This window comes from Pan paniscus, chromosome X (assembly GCF_029289425.2).
Source record: "Pan paniscus chromosome X, NHGRI_mPanPan1-v2.0_pri, whole genome shotgun sequence".
In the NCBI taxonomy this organism is placed as follows: domain Eukaryota; kingdom Metazoa; phylum Chordata; class Mammalia; order Primates; family Hominidae; genus Pan; species Pan paniscus.
In genome coordinates, this window is record NC_073272.2 from 149,915,658 (window position 1) to 149,928,714 (window position 13,057).

Consider the following 13,057-nt stretch of genomic DNA (forward strand, 5'->3'; position numbering starts at 1 on the left):
ATGGCTTCTCCAAATCTCTTGCTGCTGCTCAGCCTCTTCCGTGTAAAAATAAATCTTTTAGGACAAAAGGTTTGCAAAGTCTAGCTCTGGCTGGGGAGGAGCCCCCATGGGAAGGTGTGCATCTTCTCTCACAGGTCCTACAATCACAGGTGCTGCAGCCCCCCAGGGAGCATCTAGCCTTGGACCCGCAGCCATTGTCTGCAACGCGTGCAGCTGGGCAAATGCTCAAAGGTGACATAAACAGATCATCTCCCACACATCACTTCATCAAAGAGCCAGGAGCCAGGAGGAGAACCCTCCTGAGAGGGGACTGAAGGTCCACCCTCCCCACATAGAGGGGCCACAGAATCCAGCTCAGCCCTTCCTGTCAGCCCTGGGAGACCCTGGCAATGTTGTCACCCTGACCGCACCCCTCCCCTCACTGCCACCTCATGTGACTGGGAGTCAGAGACTTGGTCCGAGAGGAGCAGACCCAATGGGCAGAGGATGGGGATCGAGACCCAGGCATCAAGGTCGGGACCCCCTGAGGGATGACTGAGGGCCCCTATCCCCATCCCCACCCCTACTCCGCCAGAACCCGGTTCAGCCCCTACTGGCAACCCAGGGAAGCCCCAGGCTTGGGGGCCGGATGTGACGTCACTGACGCGCGCACTGGGGTCAGAGAGAAGGGAGAGGCCTCCTTCTGAGGGGCGGCTTGACGCCGGTGGAGGGAAGCGGGCCGAGGCTCTGTGAGGAGTCAAGGTGAGGTGCTGAGGGAAGACTGAGGATGCCCCCACCCCAGATAGAGGACCCGAAAGAACCAAGTGCCGTCTCTGCTCCCAGCCCTGGACCACCCGGGGGCCGATCTGGGGCTGACTTGTGAGGCTGGGCCGACCCCCTCCCTCCGCCGCTCAAGCTGCTGGGCACTCTGGAGTGAGAGCTTGGTGTGACCAGGGCAGGGCTGGTTAGGAGAGGGCAGGGCCCAGGCTCTGCCGGGCATCACGGTCAGGACCCTGAGGGAGGGCTGGGCCCCCCCAACCCAACCATGACCTACAGCCCCAGGTTCCCCAGCCCCATCCGCAGCTCCACTCTACACCCCACCCCACCCCACCCCACCCCAAACTCCACCCCACCTCCCAACTCTCCCGCGGCAGAATCTGGTTCCGCCCCTGTTGTCAACCCAGGGAAGCCCCAGGTGCCCGGATGTACGGCCAGTGACTCCCACACTGGGGCTCAGAGAGTAGCTGGGGCCTCGCTGTGAGGGGCGGGTCGATATCGGCGGAGGGAAGCGGGCCCAGGCTCTGTGAGGAGGCAAGGTGAGACCCTGAGGGAGGACTCAAGACTCCCCCGCCCCAGATAGAGGACCCCAAATAATACAGCAGCACCCCTGTGCCAGCCCTGGACCACCCCGCGGGGTCGGGCTTATCAGGCTGGGCCCAGGCTCTGACTGGCATCAAGGTCAGAACCCTGAGGGAGGGCTGAACGCCTCCACACCCCTAACCCAGCCACCACCACCATGACCTACAGCCTCAGGTTCCCCACCTCCATCCTCACCCCCCCCCCACTCCACCCCACCCCCAAGTCTCCCGTGGCAGAATCCGGTTCGGCTCCTGCTGTCAACCCAGGGAAGCTCCGGGTGCCCGGATGTAAGGCCTCTGACTTGGGCACTGGGGGTCAGAGAGTAGCAAGGGCTTGGTCCTGAGTGGTGGCTGAAGATCGGCAGAGGGAAGCGGGCCCAGGCTCTGTGAGGAGGCAAGATGAGACGCTGAGGGAGGACTGAGGACGCCCCCACCCCAGATAGAGGGCCCCAAATAATCCAGCAGCACCCCTGCTGCCAGCCCTGAACCACCCCGGGGGCGGACTTCTCAGGCTGTGGGCCACCCTTCGCCACCCCACCGCTTAAGCCCCAGGGGACTCTGGGTCAGAGCTTGGTGTGACCAGGGCAGGACTGGTTAAGAGAGGGCAGGGGCCAGGCTCTGCCAGGCATCAGGGCCAGGACCCTGAGGGAGGGCTGAGGCCCCATAGAGGGAGTCACTGCCCCTGCAGTGGACCCTGGGAAGTTCCGGGCATGGCGGTCAGGCAAGCGGATCCTGATATCTGCATCCTGGGCTGACCGAGGGAAGGGGCTTGGTATCGTTAGCGTGGCCGCGGGAGAACAGAGGGAGGGCCCAGGTCCTGCTGGGAGACAAGGGAGGCCTGAGGGGACCCAATACCCCAGGACAAGGGGCCCACCCCGCCCCTATCTGAGACCGAGGCCCCTCCTCATTCAGCCTCGGGAATCCGACAGATAGAGACTCAGGTCCGCAGAGGGGTGGGGCCCAGCCCTCTAGGAGACCAGGGAAGGAACAAGACGGAGGACAGAGGGGACCCCGGAGTCCAGCTCAGTGGGGATCTTGGCCTGGGCGATCCCGGGCACGGTGGCCGCATGTGGTGCATTGTGGCTGGTGGGATCGGGTGTCAATGGGAACAGGGCTGTGGTATGAGGAGTGGGGCCTCAGGTGAGCAGAAGGAGGAGTCCCAGAGGCCTGAGGAAGGATTCACCAGACCTCTCATCCCAGACCTAGGAAACCTGCCCCTGCCGTCAGTCTTGGGAGGCCCCAGGCAGGACGGTGAGGAAGGGAAGTGCCCCCTCCACCCCCAACACACACTTTCTCAAAGAGGGTCTAAGGGAGAAATTGGCCTTGGTCTGCAAGACTCATCTCTGGTTCAGCAAAATGGAAGGGGCCAGATTCTGTCAGAAGCAAATATGAATACCTAGAGGACACCCAGACCGACGAGGCCCCCTGGAACCTGCTCCTTTGGTCAGCCTTGGGTATCTCATGCATGAGTGACCATGAGGTGGCCCCTCACTTCTGCCTCCCGGGTCTCAGGGAGGTGGGGGCCTGGGTCCGAGGGGTTTCCTCAGCTCGGCAGAGGGAGCCACACCTGGTCAGCACAGGGTGGAATCCAGGGTCTTCCAGGAGTGACGGGGAGGAAGTTTGGTGAGGATTGAAGGTAAGAAGGTACCTCCACGCTCTCAAAAAAGAAAGGACCTCACAGACACTGGTGTCACCTGTTCTCAGCCCCAGGTGGCCCCAGGCAGGAATGGCATGAGGCATGCTCTCATTTCTCCCACGTGACTGGGGGTGAGAGGTCTCAGGGAGGTGAGTACCTTGATCCCGGGGGCACTGAGAGATTCAACAGAGGGCTCCACACCTGGTCAGTAGAAGGAGGACTCCCAGGATCAGCAGGACCCAAGGTGTGCCCCCTTCATGAGGAATGGAGGTACCCCCAACGCAGAAAGAAGCCACCCCACAGAGTCTAGGTGAACTCTGTTCTTAAATCTGGGGGCGGGGGCGGGGGGCCTGATCAAGGATGGTGCTAAGTGGCAAGCTCATTTGTACCACGGCAGGAAGTTGAGGAACCCTCAGGGGGATGAGGCGTTGGTGTAAAGGGAGATGTCTGCTCATCTCAAGGGTTTGGGGGTCGAGGAAGTAGAAGCCCCAGCAGGAGTAAAGATGAATAACCCACAGGAGGACTTTGGAACACCCACCTCATACCTGAAGGGTTCAGCTGGTGGGGTCAGCCCCGGACACCCCACGCAGGGGTGACATATGTGGGGCCTCCTCACCTCTGTTTCTGGATCTCAGGGAGGTGAGGACTTTGTTCTCAAGAGGGTGTGTGGACAAAACAGGGAGGCCCTGTGTTCGACAGACACAGTGGTCCCAGGATTGGAGAGCAGTCCAGGTGAGGAACCTAAGGGAGGATCGAGGGTACCTCCAGGCCAGAGAAACTCTCAGATCAAGAGAGTTTGCCCTGCCCCTACTGTCACCCTAGAGAGCCCGGGCAGGGCTGTCTGCTGAGGTCCCTCCTTTATCCTGGGATCACTGGTGTCAGGGAGGGCTGGCCTTGGTCTGAGGGGGCTGCACTCACGTCAGCAGAGGGAGGGTCCCAGGCCCTGCCAGGAGTCCAGGTGCAGACTGAGGGAACCCCACTCACCAAACACAGAGGACCTAGCCCCACCCTGCCCCTTGTGTCAGCTGAGGGAAGCCGCTGGGTGGATGGACTCCCCTCACTTCCTCTTCAGGTGTCTCCTGGAGATAGGGCCTCAGGTCAACAGAGGGAGGGTTCCAGACCCTGCAGGCATCAAGATGAGGACCAGGCAGTATCCTCACCCCAGGACACATGGACCCCATTGAATTTAGACATCTCTTACTGTACTTCCGAGGAAACCCTGGGCAGGTGTGGGCAGATGTTGGTTGGGGCATGTCCTTCTGTTCCATATCAGGGATGTGAGCTCTTGATCTGAGAGACTCTCAGGCAAGTAGAGGAGTAGAGTCCAGTCCCTGCCAGGAGAAAGGTCAGGGCCCTGAGTGAGCGCAGAGGGGACCATCCACCCCAAAAGTGTGTGGAACTCAAGAGTGTCCAGCCCGCCCTCTTGACAGCACTGAGGGACCGGGGCTCTGCCTGCAGTCTGCAGCCTAAGGGCCCCTCGATTCCTCTTCCAGGAGCTCCAGGAAGCCGGCAGGCCTTGGTCTGAGACAGTGTCCTCAGGTCGCAGAGCAGAGGAGACCCAGGCAGTGTCAGCAGTGAAGGTGAAGTGTTCACCCTGAATGTGCACCAAGGGCCCCACCTGCCCCAGCACACATGGGACCCCATAGCACCTGGCCCCATTCGCCCTACTGTCACTCATAGAGCCTTGATCTCTGCAGGCTAGCTGCACGCTGAGTAGCCCTCTCACTTCCTCCTTCAGGTTCTCGGGACAGGCTAACCAGGAGGACAGGAGCCCCAAGAGGCCCCAGAGCAGCACTGACGAAGACCTGTAAGTCAGCCTTTGTTAGAACCTCCAAGGTTCGGTTCTCAGCTGAAGTCTCTCACACACTCCCTCTCTCCCCAGGCCTGTGGGTCTCCATCGCCCAGCTCCTGCCCACGCTCCTGACTGCTGCCCTGACCAGAGTCATCATGTCTCTCGCGCAGAGGAGTCCGCACCGCAAGCCTGATGAAGACCTTGAAGCCCAAGGAGAGGACTTGGGCCTGATGGGTGCACAGGAACCCACAGGCGAGGAGCAGGAGACTACCTCCTCCTCTGACAGCGAGGAGGAGGAGGTGTCTGCTTCTGGGTCATCAAGTCCTCCCCAGAGTCCTCAGGGAGGCGCTTCCTCCTCCTTTTCCGTCTACTACACTTTATGGAGCCAATTCGATGAGGGCTCCAGCAGTCAAGAAGAGGAAGAGCCAAGCCCCTCGGTCGACCCAGCTCAGCTGGAGTTCATGTTCCAAGAAGCACTGAAATTGAAGGTGGCTGAGTTGGTTCATTTCCTGCTCCACAAATATCGAGTCAAGGAGCCGGTCACAAAGGCGGAAATGCTGGAGAGCGTCATCAAAAATTACAAGCGCTACTTTCCTGTGATCTTCGGCAAAGCCTCCGAATTCATGCAGGTGATCTTTGGCACTGATGTGAAGGAGGTGGACCCCGCCGGCCACTCCTACATCCTTGTCACTGCTCTTGGCCTCTCGTGCGATAGCATGCTGGGTGATGGTCATAGCATGCCCAAGGCCGCCCTCCTGATCATTATCCTGGGTGTGATCCTAACCAAAGACAACTGCGCCCCTGAAGAGGTTATCTGGGAAGCGTTGAGTGTGATGGGGGTGTATGTTGGGAAGGAGCACATTTTCTATGGGGAGCCCAGGAAGCTGCTCACCCAAGATTGGGTGCAGGAAAACTACCTGGAGTACCGGCAGGTGCCCGGCAGTGATCCTGCGCACTACGAGTTCCTGTGGGGTTCCAAGGCCCACGCTGAAACCAGCTATGAGAAGGTCATAAATTATTTGGTCATGCTCAATGCAAGAGAGCCCATTTGCTACCCATCCCTTTATGAAGAGGTTTTGGGAGAGGAGCAAGAGGGAGTCTGAGCACCAGCCGCAGCCGGGGCCAAAGTTTGTGGGGTCAGGGCCCCATCCAGCAGCTGCCCTGCCCCATGTGACATGAGGCCCGTTCTTCACTCTGTGTTTGAAGAGAGCAATCAGTGTTCTCAGTGGCAGTGGGTGGAAGTGAGCACACTGTATGTCATCTCTGGGTTCCTTGTCTATTGGGTGATTTGGAGATTTATCCTTGCTCCCTTTTGGAATTGTTCAAATGTTCTTTTAATGGTCAGTTTAATGAACTTCACCATCGAAGTTAATGAATGACAGTAGTCACACATATTGCTGTTTATGTTATTTAGGAGTAAGATTCTTGCTTTTGAGTCACATGGGGAAATCCCTGTTATTTTGTGAATTGGGACAAGATAACATAGCAGAGGAATTAATAATTTTTTTGAAACTTGAACTTAGCAGCAACATAGAGCTCATAAAGAAATAGTGAAATGAAAATGTAGTTAATTCTTGCCTTATACCTCTTTCTCTCTCCTGTAAAATTAAAATATATACATGTATACCTGGATTTGCTTGGCTTCTTTGAGCATGTAAGAGAAATAAAAATTGAAAGAATAATTTTTCCTGTTCACTGGCTCATTTTTTCTTCAAACATGCACTGAACATCTGTTATTCGGAACACCCTGGGTTAGTAGTAGAGATGCTCGGTAAGCCAGACCCACCCCTTTGCCATAGGGTGGTGAAGTCTAGGGGCTACAATCCTAAAATTAAGGTGGTGCCATGTCCTCTAAGAACTAGAGGAAAATAAAACATGGGTGAGGGTTTGGGGCTCTAGATGACAGCAGTCGAGTGTATATGCCCTGAGCCAGGGCCCTTTGGGCTTTGGGAAACTGCAGTTCCTTCTGGGGGAGGTAATTCTATTGAAGCTGGGTGGTGCCAGAGCCAGATTCTCAGAGGATGAGAGAAAGGCCTGGAATGGACGACTGCTCAGCAGTTCCTTTTGGATAGTGGATGAACAGAGAAGAGTCTCCACCTGGGGCAGGAATAGAAGGAAATCGTCCCGCGCTCTTGTCTCGGTGCGCTTGAACACAGTGCAGGGGCTAGGTGATGGATACCTATCATCTGCAAGGGTTTCCTGCAAGATGAGGGTGAATCTCCCAGAAGGGAAGCCCAGAAGTCATTGGCCAGGTGCTTTTCTGCCTGTCTGGGAGAGCCAGAGTTGATCGTATTTAAAAGGCATTCTAATCAAGTTATCTCAGGTGGGATTTGACCAATTGTGAGCAAAGGCTAGATTTCGAGTGTTAACAAAATAAGTGAAAACACAGTCTTGGATCCAAAAGCAGGTGGGAGAGAGGAAAGGAGTTGATCCTCGATTCAAATTCTAGGAGCTTTGAGCTGCATTCAGCTGCGCAAGACTCCAGCACACCCAAATTTTGAAGCACATTCGCTAAGAGGAAATACTTAATTTTATTGACGAAACTTCCTGTTGGGGCTGATTATCCCATGTCCTACTGAGCTGTATATTCTCTGGTAAGTCTTGGAGAACAACAACATTTACGAAATCCCAGAGTGCTAGGGTCTAGGGTCAAATAGTATTAGATATGACAGCCATCCGCCATTCCTTAAACTTCTAACTTAATGCCAGGCCCTGAGCCAGATGCTTCACTTACATTGCACACACTCTAACCGTCCTAGTGGAAGGGCCTCATCATACCTGCTTCACAGATGAAGAACCAGAGGCTCACAGAACTTGGGTATTTCCCAGGATCAGGTGGCTAGTAAGGAACAGAGCTGGAACCGGATCCCTGATCTGAATTCCTCTAGAGCCCGTGCTGTTCCCACTGCCCTGAGCCGGAGGCAGACCTCCTCACTGGCACTTCATTTCTCTTCTCAGCAATGCATCATGTCTCTCAAGCAACAAAAAGAAGGACCCTGAGGCCAAGGTACTAAATGCAGGCCTAAAGAAGGTGACAATGAGCATCAAATACAATTTGGGGATGGCATGCCGGGGGTCCCCTGGGAACTGTCTGCTGGGTGCTGCCTGTTGAGCACCTACTATGCAACAGGTTGTAGGAGCGCCTACAAATGCTCATCCACATCTTTGATCTTCTCTTTCCTGGGCACAAGGGACGAATACATAATCAGCACTTCTGTCTGGCATCAGCACGTTCCCGTGTCACAGTGCCCTTCCCCGGTCACTATCATGTTTCCTCCTTTCTGACTCTGCGACCTGACCTACTGCTTGCTCTTCACTGTTGCCTCCCCCTGGAGGCTGGGCAGACCCCCCTGCCCTTCCTGCAACATGGAGCATTCCTAGCCCTCGAAGTAGTCCCCTGGTTCGCGCACGGCTCGCCCTTAGTCCAGTCCCACAGCCGCAACCATTCTGGACGGTGACTTTAGACACTTGGTCCTCCCTCCCCGGGAGAATTCTACTCTGTGTATTCCCAGTGGGCTGTGAGAAGAGTCCAATTTGACCCATAAGCTCCTGGTTGGGTTACAGCCCCCAGGATTGAGAGAGTATTTTCGCAGTCAGTTGCATATTTGTAGTAGGATTTTATTGAGTTTGTTATCTGAAGCTGGGGACAGAACACGCAAACAGACGGATGGTGCTCAGAAATTCCCCTCCTAAGAGGTAGAAGAGGAGCAGCCATTTCATGAAGCTGAATTCTTACAAACCCTGGGCTCCTCCCAGGAGGGGAAAAATGGTCCCATGGCGAACATGCCAGCTGGAGTTTCAAAAGAATATTTAACCAGCCTTTCACTGCTTCCTGTCTGGCATCTGTCCCCAGGAACATGCCGGCTTTCAGCGTGACTAGTGGCACCTACACAGGTGTTCAGGTAAGAACAGTCATATGGAGGGTAGCAGAGATGATGGGTAAGATTCTGCCCCTGCATCAGATGGAAGGAGGAAATCCTCAGCTTCCTGAGCTGATAGATGGTGTGGCAAAGGGAAGTGCAGAAAATGCTATGGAGTGTAGAAGGTGAACTCTCCATGCTAACCTTACAGGATCCTCTTCAAATTAGATGGGTTAATGCAGTGATCCCCACCCTTCCTGGCACCAGGGACCGGTTTCTGGAAGACAATTTTTCCATGAGCACGGGGTGGGGGTGGGGCATTGTTTCAAGATGATTCAAGCACATTACATTTATTGCGCACTTTATTTCTATTATTATTGCATACTCACCATCATGCAGAATCAGTGGGAGCCCTGAGCTTGTTTTCCTGCAAATAGATGGTCCCATCTGGGGGTGATGGGAGACAGTAACAGATCATCAAGCGTTAGATTCTCATCAGGAACGCAAAACCTAGACCCCTCACGTGTGCAGTTCACAATAGGGTTCCCGCTCCTATGAGAATCTAATGTCGCCACTGACGTGACAGGAGGTGGAGTTCAGCTTCACCTGCTTGCCCAACCACTCACTTCCTGCTGTGCAGCCCAGTTCCTATCCATGGCCGGGGGTGTTGGGGACCCCTGGGTTAATACGTTTGAAAGCATCTGTAACATAGCAGACACGTTGAGCATTTCAAGGCAAATCTGGTCTTCTCAGAAACTTCTCTAAGAAACATTGTTGTTGTCACAACAGTTAATAGTTTCTGTAAAGTGCCCTCTACTTCTAGCTGTGTTCAAAGCTGTTGCTTCTCCAAAACCACGTTTTCTGGGGTTTGGCTTTGTTTTGTGAGACAGAGACTCACTCTGTTGCCCAAGCTGGAGTGCAGTGGCAAGATCACAGCTCACTGCAATCCCTGCCTCCCAGGCTCAAGCCATTTTCGTACCTCAGTCTCCCGAATAGCTGGTATTAGAGGCATGCACCGCACGCCTGGCTAATTTTTGTATTTTTAGTAGAGACAGGGTTTCACCATCTTGGCCAGGCTGGTCTTGAACTCCTGGCCTCAACAGATCTGCCTGCTTCTGCCTCAAAAAGTACTGGGATTACAGGCTTGAACCACCGCACCTGGCCCAAACCCATGTGTTTTAAATTTCTCAGATTGACTTCGGGCCTTTCGGCTTGTCTGATCTACTTAAAGATCTAACTTTTGATTCCATCAGTATTATTTACTGTTTTTCTAAAATTTCTGAAATCTCAATTTCATTAATTTTTCTCTTCTTGTCTATATTATCCCCATCGTTTTGCTCACCTTAGGTTTAATTTCCTTTTTCTTTTCTAGCTATTTGAGATCAAAATATACATATTTGAGTCTTTTATTACTTTCTAATATAAACATTTCAGTACATAAAATGTCCCCTAGGCACATTTTAGCTAAATTGCAGATATTTTAAAACATCACATTTCCATTTTTATTTATTTGAAAATATTTTCTAACTTTCCTCAAGAATTTTTTTAAACATGGATTAGTAAAAATGTGTTGTTTATTTTAAAAATACTTAAGGACTTTACAGATATTTCCTTTGTTATATTTTGAATCACATTCCATTATAGATTTTAAAAAGATACTTTGTACAATTCCAATTATTTTAAATTTTTTATGGGTTGTTTTCTGGTCTCTTTTGGTAAAAATTCCACACACACTTGAAAATACCACATAATCTACCGTCGTTCTGAGGAGTGTTCACTAAAATCTAATCAGCTCACATTTGTTCTTTGTTGTTCAGCTCCTCCTACACCCTTGCAGAATTTCTGTCTACTTCAATCATTTACTTGGAGAGGACTGTTGCCATCTCCAAATATCATTGTAGATTTGACGATTTATCCTTGCAGTTCTATCAGATGTAGTTTCTTGCATTTTGAAGCTCTGCTTTTAGGTGAATTAATAGTTAAGATTATTACGTCTTCTCCCCAAAAGAAACCTCCTCCATGTGCAATTCATTTATAGCTGTACCCACCACTGCGCGCCGAAGCCTGACAGCCACTCATCTGTACTCCATCGTTTCAGTTTTCTCTTTCAAGAATGCCAGGTAAACAGAATAATAGAATATGTAACTGGTTGAGACTGGCTCCTTTCACACAGCAAAACACCTTCGAGTTTGAAACACATTGTTGTGTGTATCAGCAGTTCATTCTTTTTCATTGCTGAGAAGTATTTCATAGTAAGTAAGGATGCCCCAAAATTTCATTTCCCATTTACCCATGGAAATACATTTGTATAATTTCCAGGTTTTGGCAAATATGACTGGAGCTGCTATAAACATTCACGTACATAGGCTTTTGTGTGAACATAAATTTTTCTTTTTCCCTTAGATGAAATCGCTGAGTCACATGGCATGTGTTCATAAGTAATTACCAAACCATTTTCTGCAGTTGTCCCGTTTCATAACTGCCACTAGCAATGTATGAAATTTCAAGTTGTTCTTCATCCTTGTTAGCATTTACAAGTATCTCGTTAAAAATTTCAGTCATTTTCAAATACGTGTTATGGCATCTGATCATGGTTTAATTTGCATTTCTCTAATAGCTGTGATGTAGAATAGTTTTTCATGGGCTTATTTGTCATGCGTATGTCCTTTTGGGTGAAATGTCTATTGATATGTTTTGCCTTTCTAAAAAATGTGGTTGTTTGTGTTAAATGAACTCATGGGAGGCCATTGTTTTGCCCTAATCTCTGGCCCCAGACCCCAGCAGAACAGACAAAATCAGAATAGTGTCCCTTGTACTAATTGCCATTCATCAAAGTGAACATTGAAACGGGCCAGTTCTCAAAAAACTAAAAACAGAATAGTCACAGCAACCAATAACGAGGAGCCCACCGTACCTGAGCAGGCACGATAAGAAAGTTTTCTCTGCTTTAATCCTACAAGGAAATCAACTTTGAAATCACCAAACCACCTTTTGTTCCCTGTTTCTACTTTTTTCGTCCTCTTCTGCCTATAAGCCAACGTCTTTTGCTCAGCACATAGGGACACTCATTTAAGTTGACGGAGAGAAAAAATGCCCATTCAAGAATCAAAAAGAAAAGCCAGTTAGATCTTTGAACAAAATTTGGTGAAACTTTGTGTTTTGACATGTGTTCTAAGTTTTGAGATTTTGGGAATCTTTATACAATTTTCATAAAAGGCCTTTGGTGTATATATGATTTGCAAATACTTGTGAATACTTCGTTTGGCTTTTTAGTGTCTCCTCAGTGTCTTTCTCAGAGCAAAAGTTTTAACTTTGAGGAAGTTTAATTTATTGTTTCTTTTCTTTATGAATCACACTGCTGGTGTCATGTTTAAGAGCTCTTTGCCTCACATCAGGCTACTAATATTTCACCCTGTGTTTTCTTTAAAAGTTTTTTCTTGCTGTTGTTGTTTGTTTGTTTGTTTGTTTTTTGAGACGGAGTCTCACTCTATTGCCCAGGCTGGAGTGCAATGGCAGGATCTCGGCTCACTGCAACCTCCGCCTCCCGGGTTCAAGCGATTCTCCTGCTTCAGCCTCCCGAGTAGCTGGGATTGCAGGTGCGCACCACCACGCCCAGCTAATTTTTATACTTTTACTAGAGATGGGGTTTCACCATGTTGGCCAGGCTGGTCTTGAACTCCTGACCTCGTGATCTGCCCACCTCGGCCTCCCAAAGTGCTGGGATTACAGGCGTGAGCCACTGCACCCGGCCTTCTTTAAAAGTTTTATAGTATTTCATGTAACATTTGGATCTGTAATCCACTTTGAGTTAATTTTTGTATAACGTGAGGTTTTGGTCAAGTCTTTTTTATAACACATGGATGTTCAGTTGTTCCAATACCACTAATTGAAAAGACTAATATTTTTCCAATAAATTGTCTTTACCCCTTTCTAAAACCTCCGTTGCTATATTCGTGTGGATCTATTTATGGATTCTCTGTTTTAATCCATTAATCTATACGTGTATCCCTTAGAAAATTCCATAATGACTTGATTGTTTTAGGCTTATGCTAAATCTTAAAATTGAGTGGTACGATTTGTGCAATTATTCTGTGTTTTGAAAATTGTTTTAATTATTTCAAAACCTTTACCTTTCCGTATGCTTTTTGAATCAGCTTGTGTACAAGTACAAAAAAGCTTGCTGGTATTTTACTGGAGTTACACTGGATCTATGGATCGCTTTGTTACAGATCACATATCTTCACTGAGTCTTCCAGTGAATGTACATGCTATGTCTATTTAGTTGGGCCTTCTTTGAATTTTTCATCAGCATTTTGTAGTTTTCACCATCCTGATATGTACATGTTTTCTTAGATATATACCAAAGCATTTCATTTTTAATTTTATTAAAACGGCTATTTTGTTTTTGTTTTTGTTTTTTGGGTTTTTTTTT

General features: G+C 50.2%; 1 protein-coding gene across 4 annotated transcripts; it reads left to right on the plus strand.

Moving 5' to 3' along the window:
• Positions 1–627: 627 nt before the first annotated feature.
• LOC129395206 (melanoma-associated antigen 9) lies at positions 628–6,447 on the plus strand. Of its 4 annotated transcripts, none has more exons than XM_055106124.2 (4): positions 628–741; positions 4,467–4,553; positions 4,712–4,780; positions 4,856–6,447. In XM_055106124.2, the coding sequence occupies exon 4, from the start codon at positions 4,921–4,923 to the stop codon at positions 5,866–5,868; it is 948 nt and encodes a 315-aa protein (XP_054962099.1). In that variant the 5' UTR covers positions 628–741; positions 4,467–4,553; positions 4,712–4,780; positions 4,856–4,920; the 3' UTR covers positions 5,869–6,447. The 4 variants fall into 4 exon arrangements, with proteins under 4 accessions (XP_054962099.1, XP_054962100.1, XP_054962097.1 ...); XM_055106125.2 differs by lacking the exon at positions 628–741 and adding an exon at positions 1,181–1,295; XM_055106122.2 differs by lacking the exon at positions 628–741 and adding an exon at positions 2,294–3,705.
• Positions 6,448–13,057: the final 6,610 nt, after the last annotated feature.

Coding starts and splice junctions, on each gene's coding strand:
- LOC129395206 (XM_055106124.2), top strand. CDS start 4,921: ATGTCTCTCGCGCAGAGGAGTCCGCACCGCAAGCCTGATGAAGACCTT.